We start from the raw sequence: 20,485 nt of genomic DNA, 5'->3' as shown, positions 1-20,485 counted from the left end.
TTCTTCATTGGTTTTCTTGTTTTTTTTTTGATTGAAGTATAGTTGATTTACAATGTTATGTTAATTTCTGCTCTACAGCAAAATGATTCTGTTATACTTACATACACATTCTTTCTCATGTTCTTTTCCATTATGGTTCATCCCAGGATACTGAACACAGCTCCCTGTGCTCTGCAGTAGGGTTGCTGTTTTTTTTCTATATACAGTAGTCTGCATCTGCTAATCCCAGACTTCCAGTCCGTCCTTCTCCCTCCCCATCACCTGGCCTTGGAAACCACGAGTCCATCTCAATGTCTCTGTGTCTATGTCTGTCTCACAGGTTCATTGTGTCTTATCTTAGATCCCACACATAAGTGGTGATCATACAGTGTTTTTCTTTCTCTTTCTGACTTACTTTGCTGAGGTTTTGATAATCTCTAAGTCCACCCATGGAGCTGCAAATGGCATTATTTCATTCTTTTATACGGCTGGGTAATATTCCTCATTGGGACCACTTCTTAACAAACTATGCAATTAATAAAGTCGATGCTTGATTGTAGAATTTAGAAGCCTTGAGGAATTTAATAACTCCATAAGGAAGTTCTTAGAGGGTCCAAGACACGTCTGGTGAGCATCTGGTTCATTCCCCCGAGCTTGGAAGTCTCCTATTCACCATTTTTAAACCCAGAAGAGACTCTTCCCCGATGCCTGAGAAAGGGGAAGCAGAAGGAGGATTTACAGGAAAAACGGAAGGTAAAATCTAATATGCACTAATAGCTTAATAAGCAGGAATAAATTGATTTTTCCATTAGAAGCCAAAAGGCAACAAGCTCAACAGGCCTCCGCCTGCTTCTGGCCTGTGCGCATGGTGGTGTGTGGATGCAATAAGGCTTAACTGGTTTTGTTGAGATGGCACAGAAGGAAATAGTACAGATCCCAGCTGCCAGCCCTAATTAGAACCTCAGAGAAACACACCACCCACTCCTGCCACCACATTCTGATCTTCTTGATCAAATGTGTGCACCCAGCCATCCTGGTGAGTCCTCCAACAGCCCTCCCACCAGATCTGTACGATTAGGCCACCCTTGCACATGGCCACGGACGCTCAGTCTGGGCTGATGGGTGCTTGGGAGCCCGTAAGGACAACTCTGTTCGCTTAGCTTTGTGTCTCCAACTCAGAGTCTCACTTCCTCCCTGAAGGCTTCCCCAATGACTCCTGGTGGTGCAAGCAGTAAGTAAAGAACCTGCCTGCCAATGCTGGAGACCTGGGTTTGATTCCTGGGTGGGGAAGATCCGCTGGAGAAGGAAATGGCAACCCACTCCAGCATTCATGCCTGGAGAATCCCCATGGACAGAGGAGCCTGGAGGGCTACGGTCCATGGGGTTGCAGAATCAGACACGACTGGCACGACTTAGCACACAGCAACCACTGGTGCCCCCGTGATCTCTTGTCGTGTTGACCCCAGAGCCCTGACCCATAGCCGCCTCCAGCACTTACACATGACTTATGTTATTTAGGATGTCTTGTGGACATCTCGTCTCTGTATCAGAATTACGAACATTTAGAACAGCAGTCGTATCTTACCGCCCATTATTTTGGTCAGCAAATGTTCCGTGAACGATGCTTCTTATACAGACATCTGCCGAACTTCAGACACCATCACAGCAGCAGCGATTGAGCAGATGGTGTACTGAGCACTTCACATTACCTTATTTGATTCTCCCCATATGATATGTCCCTATAACATATGTGGCTTGACTTCTCATGTTGTCAATAGGAAACTGAATCTCATGTCTTCAGCTGCGGATTGTGAAGGTCCGCACAGAGCTTGTCCATCAGCTCCAGCCTTCTGAATCTGAACTCTGCTCTTTCACACCAAGCAGCAAAGACCCGATTTCCCCAGCGCTCTGGGTGGGTGGGGAGGGGTCAGCATGAAAACGGTGGCAGCTTCCATTACATTTTGTAGATCTGGGAGTGACCAGATGTCAGCTAAGACGTGTGCCCCCCAGTCTTCCCCCTCAGTCTTGCTCTCCTTATCCCTCGGGGGAAAGGACATTTGTCACTTCTGACTTCTGTTCACTATTCCAAGAATACTGGCGTGGGAAGCCTGTCCCTTCTCCAGCAGATCTTCCCGACCCAGCAATCTAACCGGGGTCTCCCACATTATGAGTGGATTTTTACCAACTGAGCCATCAAGGAAGCCCTTTCAAGAAGCTAAGTGCCTCAATAAGAAATTTGTGTGGGGGGGGGGCGAGGGGGGGGGTTGATGATGTAATTTTATTTAATACTTTATTGATTCTAGTTGATTTACAATGTTGTATTAGTTTCAGATGTACAGCAAAGTGAGTCAGTTATGCATATACATACATCCATTCTTTTTCAGATTCTTTTCTCATACAGGTCATCAGAGATATTGGGTAGAGTTCCCTGTGCTACACAGTGGGTCTTACTGGTTTTCTACTTTATGTACAGTAGCGTGTATATGTGTGTTCATCCCCAAATCCTGATTTACCCCTCCCCTTTCCACCACGTTTCTGCTTTGGCAACCATAATTAAAACATTTGCCTTTCAAGTGAGTTATTTCTAGTTATAAAATGTAAAACTTGAATCTATCAAGCTGTCATCCAAAAGCAGTGTTGCACACCTTAAGCTTACACTGCCATGAGCTTACACACTGCCGTGAGCTTACACTGCTGTGAGCTTACACACTGCCGTGAGCTTACACACTGCCGTGAGCTTACACTGCCGTGAGCTGACACACTGCCGTGAGCTCACACTGCCGTGAGCTCACACTGCCGTGAGCTTACACATTGCCGTGAGCTTACACTGCCGTGAGCTTACACACTGCCGTGAGCTTACACACTGCTGTGAGCTTACACTGCTGTGAGCTTACACAGTGCTGTGAGCTTACACACTGCCGTGAGCTCACACTGCTGTGAGCTTACATTGCTGTGAGCTTACACACTGCCGTGAGCTTACACTGCCATGAGCTTACACACTGCTGTGAGCTCACACACTGCTGTGTGTCACTGAAAGTGAAAGTCATGTCCAATTCTTTGTGACCCCATGGGCTGTAGACCGCCAGGCTCCTCTGTCCATGGGATTCTCCAGGCAAGGATACTGGAGGGGCTTGCCACTTCCTTCTCCAGGGGATCTTCCCGACTTAGGGATCAAACCCGGGTCTCTCACATTGCAGGCAGACTCTACCATCTGAGCCACCAGGGAAGTCCCGTTGTGTCATTACACCTCAATAAAGCTGGAAAAAAGAAAACATAACAGGTAGCAAATTGGGGGGCGGGGTGTCAGCGGGGCACTGTAGAGGAAGCCCTCTTGGGCTTCTCCTTGACTCGCTGGTCCTGTCCTGGGGCACCCCGCCTCGCACACACCCTCCCACTGCCCGGCTAGACTGCAGGGTGCGACCCACAGCCACAACCACTCTGCACCTCGTCGTGACGGCCCTGGTCAGGCCGACGGAGGCAAGTGCTCTGCCCCACACCCCTGCTGCAGTGAAGCCATCTTCCTGCTGGTTTTGTCTCAGTGGGTAAAGAAGCTGCCTGCAGCACAAGAGCCACAGGAGACTCAGGTTCGATCCTTGGGTCGGGAAGATCCCCTGGAGGAGGAAATGGCAACCCACTGCAGGATTCTTCCCTGGAGAATCCCCATGGACAGAGATGACGACTTGGAGTCTCAAAGAGTTGGACACGACTGAACAACTAAGCACACACCCCGGAGAAGGGCGGGCCTTAGTCCCCCACGGCAGGTGTCCTTACCAGGAGAGGAGAAGAGGGAATTCTCTCTCGGCGGGCCAGTGCTTAGGACTTGGCGCTTTCTCCACCCCAGGTTCAAGCCCTGGTTGGGGAACTAAGATCCCGCAAGCCGTGCGGCACAGCCAAGAGAAGAAGAGGGGGAGAGACACGGGAGAAGGCCGTGGGAAGTCAGACCCCAGAGGGCAGGCGGCCACGGGGTGATGGAGGCAGAGCTTGGAGTGATGCCGTTGCAACCAAGGAAGGCGGAGGACCGGGGCCACCTCCAGAGTCCAGAAGGGGAGCCTGACCCTGCCGGCACCTTGACCTTGGACTTGCGGCCTCCAGAACCGAACAGCAGAGATGTCTGCTGTTTAAGCCGCCTAGTTTGTGATAGTCTGACGGCAGCAGGCCTAGCAGACTCATCCAGGAGCCTTGTTTTCATTTGTTTTGTTTGCTTTAAACAGCAGGGAGAGGGCAGGGGGGATAACGAAGAGATCGACAGCCTAAGATTAAAATGAAGGGTCTTCTAGTAATTTCTATCACCTCAGTCCTACTCTCAACGGTCCAAATAAGACAATACTAGCTGTGTTGATGGAGAATTCAAGGCCAGGAAAGAGCATCCTCCAGAAAAGTGTCCTATTTCCTTAAGTTTAGATCAAAGAAGAGAAGCATAAAGACCCACTGGTGTGCTTTTAAGCCACCGGCTTGACTCTTGGGAACTAGAACTTGATGTCAGCGCATATAGCATCGCAGGAGGGGGCAACCCTGAACTCAGGCCAGGACAGGAGGCCCTATCGTCCTTGACGTCATCGATCCTTCAACTCTGCTGTGGCAGAGACGGCTCATCACCGCCCAGCATCCACCCTCCTACTTTCTAATCATGAAACACTGATTCTTAGCTAGGCCCACTGTCCCTCGGCCAAATGATTACATTTACCAGCATCCCTGGTAGCTGGCTGTCACCTTGTTCAAGCAAGCTCAAGAAAGTGTGGGATGATGCCTCTGTGTAGTACCCTGAAAAGGGGGCACTCCCTTTCTTGTCACTTTCTTCCTCCTGCTGACTGGAAAGCAGGTGTGTTAGCTGGAGCTCCAGCCACCACTTTGGGCTATGAGGACCGTGGCCACACTCTAGGGACTGTAGGCCAGAACACTGGGAGGAGCACGTCCCAGGGGCACTCAGGTAAACTTCAATGCCAGCTACGGACAGCCCGCCTACAGGAAAAAATAAAACCTTATATATTGAAACTACTTTTGATACTTGTTTTTTGTCACAAGGAGTCAAACTAACTAGATCCTTTTATTTACACATAAAAACTCCACTCTTTCACTAGACCAATAACTATATTGAAGGCAAAAAATAGGCTTCTCCATGAAGTGTTTTAAACCAACTCCTCTACTCCTGAAAAGCTTGTTTGTAGATAATTAGATTCATGAAATGGGAATATTTTCTTACTTGCCTGACAGGAATCATTACTCACCCTAAAGAAGTCATAGACCTACTACAAGCAGCGCAGTTTAAATTCTTTCTTTCATTTTTTCATTGCTCTAACCCTTAGTACATCTGATACGCCAGTCTAACAGTAAAATTGAGCCTCTGTCTTCAGATCACCCGGGCAGTTTATGCTTATATCGCTTAGTCATTGGATAACATTTCCATTTCTAAAATGGTTAAAAGAATCTGATCCTATTAAAAATACAATTGAACCAAATTTGAAACTAGCGTATCTGTCTCTTCTGACAAAGGGGACAGTGTGTGTGTCGGGGGGGTGGGGGGGGGGTTGGCTTTCCAGCTTTTTCCTTCCCACATGATGGTGTCTCTTGTTCTTTCAGCTCTTTCCTTGTTCAGCCTCTTCCCACCTACAGCTTCTGGAGAGGAACTCAATTTGCTTTCATTTTAACTGCCTCACAGCCAGAGTTCAGATGCAGAGACAAAGGACATAAATCACCATGTTTAGGATCAGACTGGTGAGGAAGCCAGGCAGAAAAAGCGCTGGGGTCTGAAGAAGCCTGAAGTGAACCGGGCAATTCAACTGCCTTCTCCAGGAGAAGGCAGCATGAGCCACCTGCCCGGGAGGACACGTTTCCCACGTGGTCTCGCGGCTGGCATTCCCCATGGGACCAGGTCTGCCCGGCAGAAGTCAGCAGTGGGGAGAAGCAGCCCCACACCAAGACGTCCTCTCCGGCAGCACAGGCGTGCAGGCTTGTGTTTCTTTTTCGGGCGGTAGCAGCAAGGATGCAGCTACGTGGTGCGGCGGGCCAGTGGTTCGGCACTTCCGGTTGGCTTCCGGGCATTTCTCCTCGTGACTGTCTGTTGGTCCTCCTGGGTTTTCTGAAACCATCAGCTCTCTTGTTCTTGTAGACTCTAACTAGGTACAGTCATTATTTTATAATAACTTTAAGTGGAGTATGAAAGAGAGTTGTGAAAGTATTAGTTGTGTCTGACTCTTTGCAACCCCATGGACTGTAGCCTGCCAGGCTCCTCTGTCCATGGAATTCCCCAGGTAAGAATACCGGAGTGGGTTGCCATGCCCTTCTCCAGGGGATCTTCCCAACCCAGAGCCTGAACCTGGGTCTCCTGCATTACAGGCAGATTCTGTACCATCTGAGCCACCAGGGAAGGCCCAATACTAAATTCTATACTAAACCTATATATTGGATTGGCCAAAAAATTAGTTCAGGTTTTTCCATAAGATCATAAGGAAAAACCCAAATGAACTTTTTGGCCCATCCAATATTATTCTTCAAGCTTTCTGCTGCTGAATATTATTTAAATTTGAAAGTCTCAGGAGCAGAAGCAAGTTTTGAAGCAAGTATTTCTTAAAATCCCCTCCCAACCTAATTCTGCTGAAATAACTTACTGTGTTTTCACTCTATCCTATCTGGAGATAAACCACATGCTTTGCAAATAGGAAATAAGAATAATCTGTTCTGAAGGACAACCTCAATTTGACAAAACCCATGGCTCAGAGGGTAAAGAATCTGCCTGCAATGCAGGAAACCCTGGACATGCAGGATCAATCCCTGGGTCGGGAAGATCCCCTCGAGGAGGAAATGGCAACCCATTCCAGTTTCTTGCCTGAAAAAAATCCCATGGACAGAGTTGCCCGGCAGGCTACAGTCCAAAGGGTCACAAAAAGTCAGACACGACTGAGCAACTAAGAACATACACGCACACAAAACACTTATTAACCGAAAACTCTTTGTGGGGGAGAAAAAGACAATCTTGTGAAAGTAAAAGGTAGGTAGGTATTGTTTGAATAGATCGAAAGTTTATAGACGCTCCTGCCTGAAATCCATGGACATGGTAGCTCTTGCTATCCTGAGCTTGCTTTAGTTCACGGACTATCTCCCTTTGGAAGTGTTCAGTTCAGTTCAGTGACTCAGTCATGTCTGGATCTCTGCAACCCCATGGGCTGCAGCACGCCAGGCCTCCCTGTCCATCACCAACTCCCGGAGCTTGCCCAAACTCATGTCCATCAGGTCGGTGATGCCATCCAATCATCTCATCCTCTGTCTACGTTCCCTGGGCCCCTGCCAAGTGTACTGAGTGTATGATATTCATGATGCACCCTCGCAAATGTTTTAATTCTTCACTTGCTTTTGTCTGACACAAACACAAGTTTAAGCTGGATAATCATTTGTGCTTCACCAGGAGAACAAGATTTGGTAGAGAAGCAAACCGGGTCCATCAATAGGAGTGTCCCTGTCCCAGGGCTGAGCCACAAGCCACACATCTGCCCCACCCCGCATTCAAGTTCCCCCCTACAGCCTGAACTTGGGGACCCCCCAGCTATGCCAGAGGGAAGAGCGGTGGGCCCTGGCAGGCCGCTCTAGTTGACTGTCCCAGTGTGAGCATTCACCGGGTGCCCTCGAGAGCTCAGAATGTGTTTCCTGGCCACGGTTGTTTCTTCTGTCTTCGGCTTTACAGGAAGACTCATGGATCAGTAAGCAGCACGGCCAGGCGCGTGGCAGACTCACCCCTGGGCAGTCTCACCTCCTGCTCCCCAGGGAGGAACGCAGCCTGGTGACAACGGGCATCCTTACAAAGGACTGGGATTCCCCCAGGGGCCTGTGCTCTCCCACCTAGGAGGGGTTGCCCCTCCATCAACCCCTGCAAGGCGGGTGGGCCACGCTGCATCTCTGCCCTCCTGCACACGGCTGCTTCCCCAGATGTCGGTGGTCCTTTGGACGCCTCTTCCTGGGAAACTCTGGCGGCTGCTTGATCACAGGGACTCCGCGCTCAGCCTGAACAGCTTGCTCCTGCCATCCTGAATTCTGAATCATTTTCACACAGGGGTCCGCGTTCTGATTTCCCACAGTGGTCCTGAGACCACTCAACGAGGGGCCTGGTGACGAGACCAGTATTCCGTGTGCAGAGAAGTTTCTTCACGAGGCCCTGCCCTCAGGAACAGAGCCCCAGGGAGAGGGGCGAGGAGCAGCAACGTCCACGGCCCAAAATGAACTTGAGAACATTGATTGCCAACTGCTTCCTGGAGAAGCGAGGCCTGAGCTGGGCCATCCACGTCTGCAAGTGTCTGGGAACGCAGGCCGGGCCGTCAGAGGTGGAGGAAGCACTTTCTCCCCTGAGCCCAGACGCCCGGTCCCTTAGTGAGACGTGCTGTTCCTCTTTCCGCATGCTGATCCTTGCAGTCCTGCAGACCGAGGGCTTCTGGTCACATTTCCAACAGCTCTTCTATCCCAGGAACTGTGCTGAGCCCTTTCCTTTCCACCTATTCCCTCTTTTAATCCTAAGGCACATGAGGTCTGCCTCACCACCCTCCTCTTACAAGTGGGGAGACTGCCTGGGTAACGTGGCCCAGTTGCCTGCGGAGACCCCAGGAGCACGGCAGACAGACACCCAGCAGCCCCAAGGAACCCAAGGCTCGTGTGTTCAGGGGTCTCGTTATGCATTAAATGGCCTCCCCACAAACCTGTATGTCTTTGTCTAACCTCCAGTACCTCGGAACATGATCTTATTGGAAAATAAGCAGTTTTTTGTTTTTCTCTCTTTTTTTTTTTTTGGCTCACCAGCATGCAGGGTCATAGTCCCCCAACCTGGGATCAAACGCATGCCCCCTGCAGTGAAAGCACAAAGTCCCAACCACTGGACCATCTGGGAACTTCCCAGGAGATAAGTGGCTCTGATGACGTAACTCTGTGATGAGGTCATGTTGGAGCAGGGCAGCCCTTCACCTGAGATGATTGGCATCCTTATAAACAGGGGGAAGGTGGGCCCCGACAGGCCCAGAGGGAGAAGGCCACCGAGACCAGGCATCCTGCTGCTCCCAGCCCAGCCCTGCCACACCGTGATCTTGGACCCTCGGCCTCCAGACGGTACGACAGTGCATCTCTGCTGCTTTCGGCGCCCCTGCGTGCGGTCCTGCGTTAGCACAGCCCCGGGAAATGGATGCAGGTCTCCCCAGCTGTCTTCCGGGTTTCACTGTGTCATCACAAAACCCCAGAGAGTTGGGGACCTCATCATACCCACCCCCAGGGCCACTGGCGGCCCAGGGATGGGTGATGCTCGTGGGACCACAGAGCACAGCCGAGCACGGCAGGGACCAGCACTCTGGTGCAGCGGCTGCATCTGGGGGTCTTTTTGCCATCACCCAAGTCTTCTATGGGAAAATGCAGTTGGTGGTAGAAACACTTCAAAGGCTTCATTGCCTTAAAGTGATAGCAGCATGCAGAGCAGCATGGACTCCAGATTGGGCGGCCAGTGTGCGTGCTTTGAATGTAGACTGGACCATCCACACATTACTCATAATTTCACCTTCCCATTGAAAAACTAAACACACAACCTGACGGCCGTCAGACCGAACGTGACAGCCTGCCCCAGACCCACAGCCTGCAGCATGTGATATAAAATTCATATCTTATGGCAAGACAAGAACAATCTAAACATAAACATTCTTCTCTGCCCTTCGACCTCTTCCCTCCCCCCACCACCCAACTGCTGTGCACATGCATACGCATTACGTATGGATCAAACCTCTCCCATTGGCAGAAACATGCTCAGCCTAAAAGAGCAACCCTGGGACTGCCCTGGTGGTCCAGTGGCTAAGACGCCGCACTCTTAACGCAGGGGCCTGGGTTCCATCCCTGAGCAGAAAACTCGATCCCACACGCCACAGGTGAAAAGATCCTGGGCACCGCAACTAAGACCTCATACAGCCAAAGCAACAACAATAACGAAAGCCCAGGACAAAAAGAGCAACATTCTCCCAGCATCAGCAAGACAACTCCTTAAAGGTAGCATTCCTCCTTGATCCTATAAGGGATTCCCTGGTGGCTCAGATGGTAAAGAGTCTGCCCACAAAGTGGGAGACCCAAGTTCGACCCCTGGGTTGGGAAGATCCCCTGGAGAAGGAAATGGCAACCCACTCCAGTATTCTTGCCTGGGAAATCCCATGGATGGAGGTGCCTGGTGGGCTACAGTCCATAGGATCGCAAAGAGTTAGACACAACTGAGAGACTTCATTTTCACATTTTTGATCTTGTAAAGTGCCCACATGACCCACCCTGATGGTGCTCAAGTCTGGATTATGTAAACTGTCAATAATACATCATTTCAGGTACATCCCTCTATCTCAAAAAACTGTGTCTTGACTTCTAAAGAGTGGAACAGTTCTCAGAGCTTTCTGAGATGTACTTCCCAGGTTATAATCTTCAAATATGGCTTGAATAAAATGTTCCAACTCTTCCTTAGATCAACGGATTCACTTTTCATCACGTGTTAGCCCAGGAGGCCAAACCTCAGGGGCAGCTTGTGGCTGTGTGGTTTAGACGCTAAGTCATGTCTGACTCTTCAACCCTGTGGACTGTAGCCCACCAGGCTCCTCTGTCCGTGGGATTTCCCAGGCAAGAATACTGGAGTGGGTTGCCATTTCCTTCTCCAGGGGATCTTCTCGGCCCAGAAATCAAACCCAGGTCTCCTGTGTTGCAGGCAGATTCTTTACCATCTGAGCCCCCTGGGAAGCTCAGCAACCCAGTCGATGGCTAGGACTCCATCAATAACAGCTTCTCTGATCTCTTCCCTCACTCCCAACTTAGGACCAACTGCGGAAAGCCTGATACACTCCCCTAACAAGTCACATAGGAAGTCAGCTGCCCCAGGTCCCCCGCACTCACAGCCTCCACCCCAGAGCCCCCTTCCCCACAACAGAGCTGCCCCACCAAGCACACAGAATGGTGGCGACCCCCAAGCTCCCACAGCTCTGAGTAATTAGCCTCTTACTTACTTGGGTCTTCATTTATTTCCACATAACAAAGTTTTGTCTTCTGTACTACCAATTATTTTTCCCCAAACTAAAAGGAAAGCAGTTTCCATCTTTATTTTTCCTTTTACTTTTTCCAGAAGTAAAACTACATTCTCACAAAGAAAAACAGCCAGAGCGCAGGGCTGGGGTACAATCAGAGACACACCCCCACCCCCCCACCCCTCCCCCGTCATATAACAGGAAGCGCCTATGTAATGGAGAACTGATCACGCTCTCCAAAGTCCTGAACCAAGAAAACATCCACAAGTAAATGACCTTTAGAAACTCCTTGCACTAACCACAAATGCGATGCCCACTACAACTGTTAAATTGAAAAAAAAAAAAAAAAAAGATTATTATCCTCTTTAAGAATATCCACCTCTCCCCACCCAAAAAAAAGAATATTCTCCAAAGCACACAACTGTGACTAGAGATTAAAATAAGGAAAATGGGACTCCCCTGGTGGTCCAGCAGTTAAGAATCCGCCCGCCAATGCAGGGAACATGGATTCGATCCCAGTCCGGGAACGAAGATCCCACGTGCCTTGGGGAAACTAAGCCCCACAACTACTGGAGCCTGCACACCCTGGAGCCCATGCTCCCCCAAAAAAGAAGCACCCCAATGAGAAGCCCCGGCAGTGCAACTAGAGAGTCGCCCCTTCTCTGGGCAACTAGAGAAAGCCCACAAGCAGCAAGGAAGACCCAGGAGCCAAAAGTCAATTAAAATTTTTAAATAAACAAAAAATAAAACTGGTGATTCCTCATACGAGAACAAAAGACGAGTGAGCACAGCATCACATGGCTCATATTTTTAATCATACTCTTAAAAGGAGTTTGTTTTCCCTAAAAACCAGAAACTGATGTCACAGTGAGCACCATACTGTCGGTCCCCAGCATGTTAGCATGGCAGGAACCACTAACATCTCTAGGTCCTTTCCCTCCAGGAGTTTTGCTCATATTTGAAAGCAAATTCCAATAAATAGAAATCATGTCCTCACAGGAAAACTGCACAAACGCAGCCTGAAGCAGGTAACACCCTGAACATGTGCGTCCTCTCAGATAAGAGCATGAGAAATGAAAACCCACAGGAAGGAATGCCAAACAGCCCATTCTGTGAGTTACAGTCTTTCTGCAAAATACCCTCTGTGACTTCCATTTTCCTTAATTTTTTTAATCACCAATGACCATCAGAAGCACAATTTTCATTTCTCTTCAGTTCATAGTTAAAAAAAAAAAAAAAAAAACCATAATGATTCCAAAGTAAAAAAAAAATCCTTTTCAGAAACCTCAATTTCTCTCACCAAGTCTACCAAGAGCAAGATGAGAGATGGCTCTCCATGGACAACGCCCTCTGAACACAGCTCTCCCCGGGGGATCCCAGTAGGAGGGCTCCCCTGACTCTGTCCTCTGGACCAGTGGCGCTCAGAGGCGTTCCTATTTCAGGGATAGACACTGAACAGAACGCAGCAAACAGTATCCTGCTTAGAAGGACACCACGCATCCCAGCATGTTAAATGCTCTCATCTCCTGGGTCGGGAAGACCCCCTGGAGAAGGGAACAGCTACCCACTCCAGTATTCTGGCCTGGAGAATCCCATGGACTGTATAGTCCATGGGGTCACAAAGAGTCGGACATGACTGAGCGACTTTCATGCTTCCGTTGAGTAAAAACGCATCCTTGGGTTTTTTGGGTTTTGCTTTGTCTGCGCTGGGTCTTCGCTGCTGCACACGGGCTTTCTCTGGTTGCTGCGAGCGGGCGCAACTCTTCATGGTGGTGTGTGGGCTTCTCATTGCAGTGGCCTCTCTTGCTGCAGAGCACGGCCTGGTGGTCGTGGTCTACTGGCTTAGTTTCCCCGCGGCATGTGGGATCTTCCCAGACCAGGGATCGAACCCACGTCCCCTGCACTGGCCAGCATGTTCTTAACCACTGGACCATGAGGGAAGTCCAAAATATGCTTTCTAGAAAGAAAGAAGGAAGGAAAGAAAAGAAAAAAGGAACATGCCTTCTCTAACACAAGGATTCCTAAATATACTTGAGCTTGGAACTTGGTTTTCATCTCTCTGTTATAACAAGCACCTCCAGAAGCCACAGGTCACTTACGAAAAGTCCTGAGTAGCTTCTGTTGGTCTCCACGGGGTCTCTGGTTCGAGTCCTGTGCAATCCAGTAAGGCCGATGCTGTGCGGTGGACGCAGGCAGGAATGTTGATCACATCTATCTCTTCTCATCCTGTGTTAACAAGAGGATCTTGTGGTGAGGAGGGTGGGGAGAGATGAGCTGGGTGGTCTACAGGTCTACAGTAAGGCCGATGCTGTGCAGTGGACGCAGGCAGGAATTCTGATCACATCTATCTCTTCTCATCCTGTGCTAACAAGAGGATCTTGTGGTGAGGAGGGTGGGGAGAGATGAGCTGGTTGGTCTACAGGTCTGTCACTCTGTCATCGCCACAAATCCATCTCTGATGCTGGGGACAGAACTCCAAGTCCACTGACCATTCTATTCATGCTGGCAACAAGCCTTCCCCGGGTAAGGAACTGAATAGGTATAATTCCAGTACGTACAGCCCAAGGCTTCCTACAGCAATGCACTGGAGTGGTAGAGCTTAAGATTTAAGAAAAAATACATATGCTCAAAAATGTACATCTCTTTGTGTGAGTGTGTCAATGGTATTTTTGTTGGAGTATAATTGCTTTACAATGCTGTGTTCTTTTCTGCTGTACGATGACGCGAATCAGCCATATGCATACACGTGTATTCCCTCCCTCTGGGACCTCCCTCCCACCCACCACCCATCCAACACCTCGAGATCATCTCAGACCACCAAGCTGAGCTCCCTGTGCTTTATAGCAGCTTCCCACTCAGCTCAGTAGCTCAGTTGTGTCTGACTCTTTGCGACCCCATGGACTGCAGCACACCAGGCTTCCCTGTCCATCACCAACTCCCAAACCTTACTCAAACTCATGTCCATCGAGTTGGTGATACCATCCAACCATCTCATCCTCTGTCGTCCCCTTCTCCCACCAGCTATCTATAAACAAAACTCTGAAGAACTATCCCAGGGTGTGGTTATTAAGTCCTATGGACATCATGATTCCATTTTCATGTAGCTAACCTCCTAACGTGACACTGTGAAACAGGGAACCTACTTTCCTATGTCATGAATGTAACAACCTCTCAGGGCACTGATACAACTAACTTAGTAGATGTGTTACTATCAGAGGCTTAGGAATCACTGCCCAATCACAGAGGACACTCCCTCTTGGAAAGGTCACTGCTTATAACAGCTCAGCACAAGGGCCGTCAGCTCTTTAAAAGTTACTCAACTGTAAATCAACCCAGACGTGAAGGACGTGTTACCAGAAACTTCATAATACTTTTCATCTTTGCAGCAGGGACATTTAAGTTACATATACTATTGTAATAGCATTCTTAAACTGTAATTCAGAGCTCTGTAATGATATCAGGCAATAATGTTCTGATTACCTATAAAGTTTAATTTATCATAGACATGAGAGCTAATGGATAAATGTTAAAACATACTGATTCAGCTCAAGAAAATGACTGCACAATCAAAATGCAAGTTCAGTACACTATCCTTATTAAGAGGAGACGTGTCAGTGGAAAACACCAGTTGTTTGTACCTTTATAGCTCACAAACTTACTTCTCTTGATAGTTTATGTTTAATGACTAGTTAGAGCACCTAATCTATACTGTGTTGTATCATAAATCCTTCTGTAAGAGCTCTCAAATACCACTGACTGTGGACAAATCATAGAAGCTCTTTTTCTGCAAAAGAAAGAAAGCACAGGGCTAAGAAGAGTGAAGAACACCTGTTATTTTTTTTTAATTGGAGGATAATTGCTCTACAATGTCGTGTTAGTTTCTGCTGTAGGACAACGTGAATCAGCTGTAGGAGTACATATATCCCCTCCCTCCTTGAGCCTCCCTCCACGCCCTCATCCCACCCTGGAGGTCACCCCAGAGCGTGGAGCTGACTGTGCTGGACTGCAGCTTCCTGCTGTTTTCCACATGGTAGTCTGTACGCGTCAACGCTGCTCTCTCAATCCATCCTCCCCGCCCCCTCGAGGTCCACACATCTGTTCTCTACGTCTGTGTCACTATCGCTGCCTTGGAAATAGGTTCATCTGCACCATTTTTCTATTAATATAATAGAAAACACATCCCATATACGTGCGTTAATATACAATACCTGTGAAAAACATCTACCACGTTTTAATTCAGCAGAACATTTTTAAACGTTTTTAATTTTAAGTGTAAATTTTAAATTTTCAGTTTTAAAACTGAAAACTGGGCTTCCCCGGTGGCTAAGCGGCAAGGAATCGGCCTGCCAATGCAGGAGATGCGGGGTCGATCCCTGATCCGGGAAGATTCCACATGCTGTGGAGCAATTAAGCCCACGTGCCACAACCACTGAGCCTGAGCTGTAGAGCCCAGGAGCTGCAACTGCTAAAGCCCGAGCGCCCTGGAGTCCATGCTCTGCAACAAGAGAAGCCACCGAGAGGCCCCTGCACCTCAACTAGGGAGTGGACCCTGCTCTCCACTAGAGAAAAGCCTGCACAGCAATGAGGACCCCGCACGGCCAGAATAAAGAAATAGATAAATATCTTTTAAAAGACTGAAAACTAACTGCATCCTCATAGCCATGCAGCCTACTTCCCTAGACCACAAAGAGTCTGTCCCCCACCCTCATCTGACAGCTCTGATCCCCTCCACCCGCTGGTCTACAGGGTGGGGCACGAACATCCTGCAGCTCTTCGCAGGCGGCCTCTGCCAGACTCTGGTGTCATGAGTCAGCTTTCCCAAGAGAAGACTCCTGAGCAGTCCTCAGGTCTGGCCGACCCCCTCTTTTCTTCCTCATCTGCTCAGTCTCCAGAGAAAAGCTACAGGCCTCGGCTGAAACTTCCAGGCATGCCTGGCCAATCTGATCACCGGGTCTTCTGTTTACAGTCTTGTGACGTGTAAACAGAGGGGTTTGCTCTGGAGAGAAAGACCAAACTCCTGCACCAAGCCCCACCTTGAGTGCCCTTACTCCATCCACACCAGGTTTGTATGCCTTGAAAGTGAAAACCGCTCAGTCATGTCCAACTCTTTGTGACGCCATGGGCTATTCTCCAGGCCATAATACTGAAGTGGGTAGCCTTTCCCTTCTCCAGGGTATCTCCCCAACCCAGGGATCAAACCCTGGTCTCCAGCATTGCAGGCAGATTCTTTATCAGCTGAGCCACCAGGGAAGCCCAAGAATACTGGAGTGGAAGATGGCGGAGGAATAGGACAGGGAGACCACTTTCTCCCCCACAAATTCATCAAAAGAACATTTAAACGCTGAGTAAATTCCACAAAACAACTTCTGAATGCCAGCAGAGGACATCAGGCACCCAGAAAAGCAGCCCATTGTCTTCGAAAGGAGGTAGGAAAAAATATAAAAGACAAAAAAGGAGACAAAAGAGGGAGGGACGGAGCTCCATCCAGGGAAGGGAGTCTTAAAAAGAGAGAAGTTTCCAAACACCAGGAAACACTCTCACTGCTGAGTCTGTGCGGAGCCTTGGAAGCACAAAGGGCAACATAACAGGGAGGAAAAATAAATAAACAATTAAAACCCACAGATTACAAGCCCAACAGTAACTCCCCCAGCGGAGAAGCAGCACAGACGCCTGCACCCACCACTAGCAAGTGGGGGCTGGGCAGGGAGGCGCGGAGCGGGCTGCATTGCTTAGAGCAAGGATCTGGCCTGAATGCCCCGAGCACTATCTGAGAGAAATAACTTGGGCTAGCAAACCAGACTGTGGGATAACTACCACACGAAAAGCCAGCCCTAACGTAAGACACCGCCAGGCCCACGCACAGAACAAAGGACTGAAGAGAGATAGCCGGCTGCAGACCATCCCCCTCCGGTGACAGGCAGCCAGAGCCGGAAGGGGGCAATCGCGGCCGCAGAGAGGCATTATCTACAAAACTGTAAGCAGGCTTCTTTGCTAACTAAGACTTCTTGGGGTTCTGGATGGTCAACATCTGCCTGAGAAGGTGCGCCGGTTTTACACCCAGAAAACCGAGCAGTGGGGAGGCGACAAGTCGCAGCGACCGAGCTCGCCAAACACCTCATCACCTGAGCTGCTCGGACCTGGGAAGGGCACAAAACGCAGGCCCAACCGAGTCTGCGCCTCTGAGGACTACCCGAGTGCCTGAACCTGAACGGCTTAGACCTGGGAGGTGCAGGCAGCCCAGGGCCGCCCTCAGATGGTTCACGGTGGAGCAACCTAGAGCCTGAGCAGTGTGGGCAGGGAGGGTACACGCGCCGTGAGCGGGGGCAGGCCCAGTGTGGCTGAGGCACTGCAAGCACACGCCAGTGTTATTTGTTTGCAGCGTCCCTCCCTCCCCACAGCGCAACTGAACAAGTGAGCCCAAAAAAAAAAAAAAAGTGTCCACCACCACCCCTTTGTGTCAGGGCGGAAATCAGACACTGAAGAGACCAGCAAACAGAAGAAGCTAAAACAGAGGGAACCGCCTTGGAAGCGACAGGTGCAATAGATTAAAACCCTGTCGTTAGTACCGACTACATAAGAAGGGGCCTATAGATTTTGAGAAATATAAGCCGGACCAAGGAACTAGCCGAAAATGAATTGACCCCACAATACCCACAACACCAGAGAAAGTCCTAGATATATTTTTACTATTTTTACGATCATTCTTTTTTTTTTAATTTTAAAAAAATTTTAAGTCCTCTATTACTTCTTTAATTTTCACTTTTATAACCTACTATTACTTTGCAAAAAAAAAAAAGACCCTATTTTTTTAAAAGCAAACTTCATATATATATTTTTTATAATTTTTGTGACTTTGTTTTTTTTTTCCTTCTTTTCTTTAACATTGTATTTCTGAAATTCCAAACTCTACTCTAGATTTTTAATTTTTGCTTTTTGGTATTTGTTATCAATTTTGTACCTTTAAGAACCCAATCTTCAGTACCCACTTTTACTTGGGAGCGAGATTACTGGCTTGACTGCTCTCTCCCCCTAGACTCTCCTTTTTCTCCACCAGGTCGCCTGTGTCTCCTCCCTAACCCCTCTCTGCTCTACCCAACTCTGTGAATTTCTGTGTGTTCCAGACGGTGGAGAATACTTAGGGAACTGATTACTGGCTGGATCTGTCTCTCTCCTTTTCATTCCCCGCTTTTATCCTCCTGGCCACCTCTGTCCCCTTCCTCCCTCTTCTTTTCTCTGTATAACTCCATGAACATCTCTGAGTGGTCCAGTTGTGGAGTGCACATAAGGAAGTGATTACTGGCTAGCCTGCTCTCTCCTCTATTGATTCCACCTCATCTCATTCGGGTCACCTCTAACTCTCTTCTCCCTCTTCTCTTCTCCATGTAACTCTCTGAACCTCTCTGGGTGTCCCTCACTGTGAAGAAACTTTTCATCTTTAACCTAGATGTTTTATCAATGGTGCTGTATAGAAGGAGAAGTTTTGAGACTACTGTAAAAATAAGACTGAAAACCAGAAGCAGGAGGCTTAAGTCCAAACCCTGACTCCAGGGAACTCCTGACTTCAGGGAACATTAATTGACAAGAGTTCACCAAATGCCTCCATACCTACACTGAAACCAAGCACCACACAAGGGCCAACAAGTTCCAGAGCAAGACATACCAAGCAAATTCTCCAGCAACACAGGAACACAGCCCTGATCTCCAATATACAGGCTGCCCAGTCACTACAAAACCATAGACATCTCGTAACTCATTCCTGGACACTTCATTGCACCCCAGAGAGAAGAAATCCAGCTCCACCCACCAGAACACCGACACAAGCTTCCCTAATCAAGAAACATTGACAAGCCACCTGTACAAACCCATACACAGTGAGGAAACTCCACAATAAAGAGAACTCCACAAACTGCCAGAATACAGAAAGGACATCCCAAACTCAGCAATATAAACAAGATGAAGAGACAGAGGAATACCCAGCAGGTAAAGGAACAGGATAAATGCCCACCAAACCAAACAAAAGAGGAAGAGATAGGGAATCTACCTGATAAAGAATTCCGAATAATGATAGTGAAAATCATCCAAAATCTTGAAAGCAAAATGGAATCACAGATAAATAGCCTGGAGACAAGGATTGAGAAGATGCAAGAAAGGTTTAACAAGGACCTAGAAGAAAAAAAAAGAGTCAATATATAATGAATAATGCAATAAATGAGATCAAAAACACTCTGGAGGCAACAAATAGTAGAATAACAGAGGCAGAAGATAGGATTAGTGAATTAGAAGATAGAATGGTAGAAATAAATGAATCAGAGAGGGAAAAAGAAAAACGAATTAAAAGAAATGAGAACAATCTCAGAGACCTCCAGGACAATATTAAATGCTGCAACACTCAAATCACAGGGGTCCCAGAAGAAGAAGACAAAAAGAAAGACCATGAGAAAATACTTGAGCAGATAATAGTTGAAAACTTCCCTAAAATAGGGAAGGAAATAATCACCCAAGTCCAAGAAACCCAGAGAGTCCCAAACAGGATAAACCCCAGGTAAAACACCCCAAGACATATATTAATCAAATTAACAAAGATCAAACACAAAGAACAAATATTAAAAGCAGCAAGGGAAAAACAACAAATATTACACAAGGGAATTCCCATAAGGAAAACAGCTGATCTTTCAATAGAAACTCTTCAAGCCAGGAGGGAACGGCAAGACATACTTAAAGTGATGAAAGAAAATGACCTACAGCCCAGATTATTGTACCCAGCAAGGATCTCATTCAAATATGAAGGAGAAATCAAAAGCTTTACAGACAAGCAAAAGCTGAGAGAATTCAGCACCACCAAACCAGCTCTCCAACAAATACTAAAGAATCTTCTCTAGACAGGAAACACAAAAAGGGTGTATAAACTCAAACCCCAAACAATAAAGTAAATGGCAACAGGATCATACTTATCAGTAATTACCTTAAACGTAAATGGGTTGAATGCCCCAACCAAAAGACAAAGACTGGCTGAATGGATACAAAAACAAGACCCGTATATATGTTGTCTACAAGAGACCCACCTCAAAACAGGGGACACATACAGACTGAAAGTGAAGGGCTGGAAAAAGATTTTCCATGCAAATAGAGACCAAAAGAAAGCAGGAGTAGCAATACTCATATCAGATAAAATAGACTTTAAAACAAAGGCTGTGAAAAGAGACAAAGAAGGTCACTACATAATGATCAAAGGATCAATCCAAGAAGAATATATAACAATTATAAATATACATGTACCCAACATAGGAGCACTGCAATATGTAAGACAAATGCTAACAAGTATGAAAGGGGAAGTTAACAATAACACAATAATAGTGGGAGACTTTAATACCCCACTCACACCTATGGATAGATCAACTAAACAGAAAATTAACAAGGAAACACAAACTCTAAATGATACAATAGACCAGTTAGACCTAATTGATATCTATAGGACATTTCACCCCAAAACAATGAATTTC

The 20,485-nt window shown here is 47.8% G+C and overlaps 1 protein-coding gene across 5 annotated transcripts in view; it reads right to left on the bottom strand.

Annotated features, from left to right (window-relative positions):
* Positions 1–2,308: 2,308 nt before the first annotated feature.
* The window catches only part of ACTR3B (actin related protein 3B), a 102,298-nt gene continuing 84,121 nt past the window's right edge, over positions 2,309–20,485 (bottom strand). The window contains exons 12-13 of one of the 5 annotated variants that reach the window (XR_011463923.1): positions 13,085–13,211; positions 2,310–3,236 (exon numbers count right to left, since the gene is read on the bottom strand). Coding sequence is in view for 3 of the 5 variants with exons in the window: in XM_070368967.1 (XP_070225068.1) it covers positions 13,197–13,211 (15 nt within the window). In the remaining 2 variants the exon portion in view is untranslated. Of the gene's footprint in view, positions 3,237–11,550; positions 13,212–20,485 lie in introns of those variants that run through there. The other 4 variants (XR_011463924.1, XM_070368969.1, XM_070368967.1 and 1 more) reach the window with 4 other exon arrangements.

This window comes from Bos mutus, chromosome 4 (genome assembly GCF_027580195.1).
Source record: "Bos mutus isolate GX-2022 chromosome 4, NWIPB_WYAK_1.1, whole genome shotgun sequence".
Taxonomy (NCBI): domain Eukaryota; kingdom Metazoa; phylum Chordata; class Mammalia; order Artiodactyla; family Bovidae; genus Bos; species Bos mutus.
The sequence above is the reverse complement of the archived record's forward strand: the minus strand, read 5'-3'. Positions and strand labels throughout refer to the sequence as shown.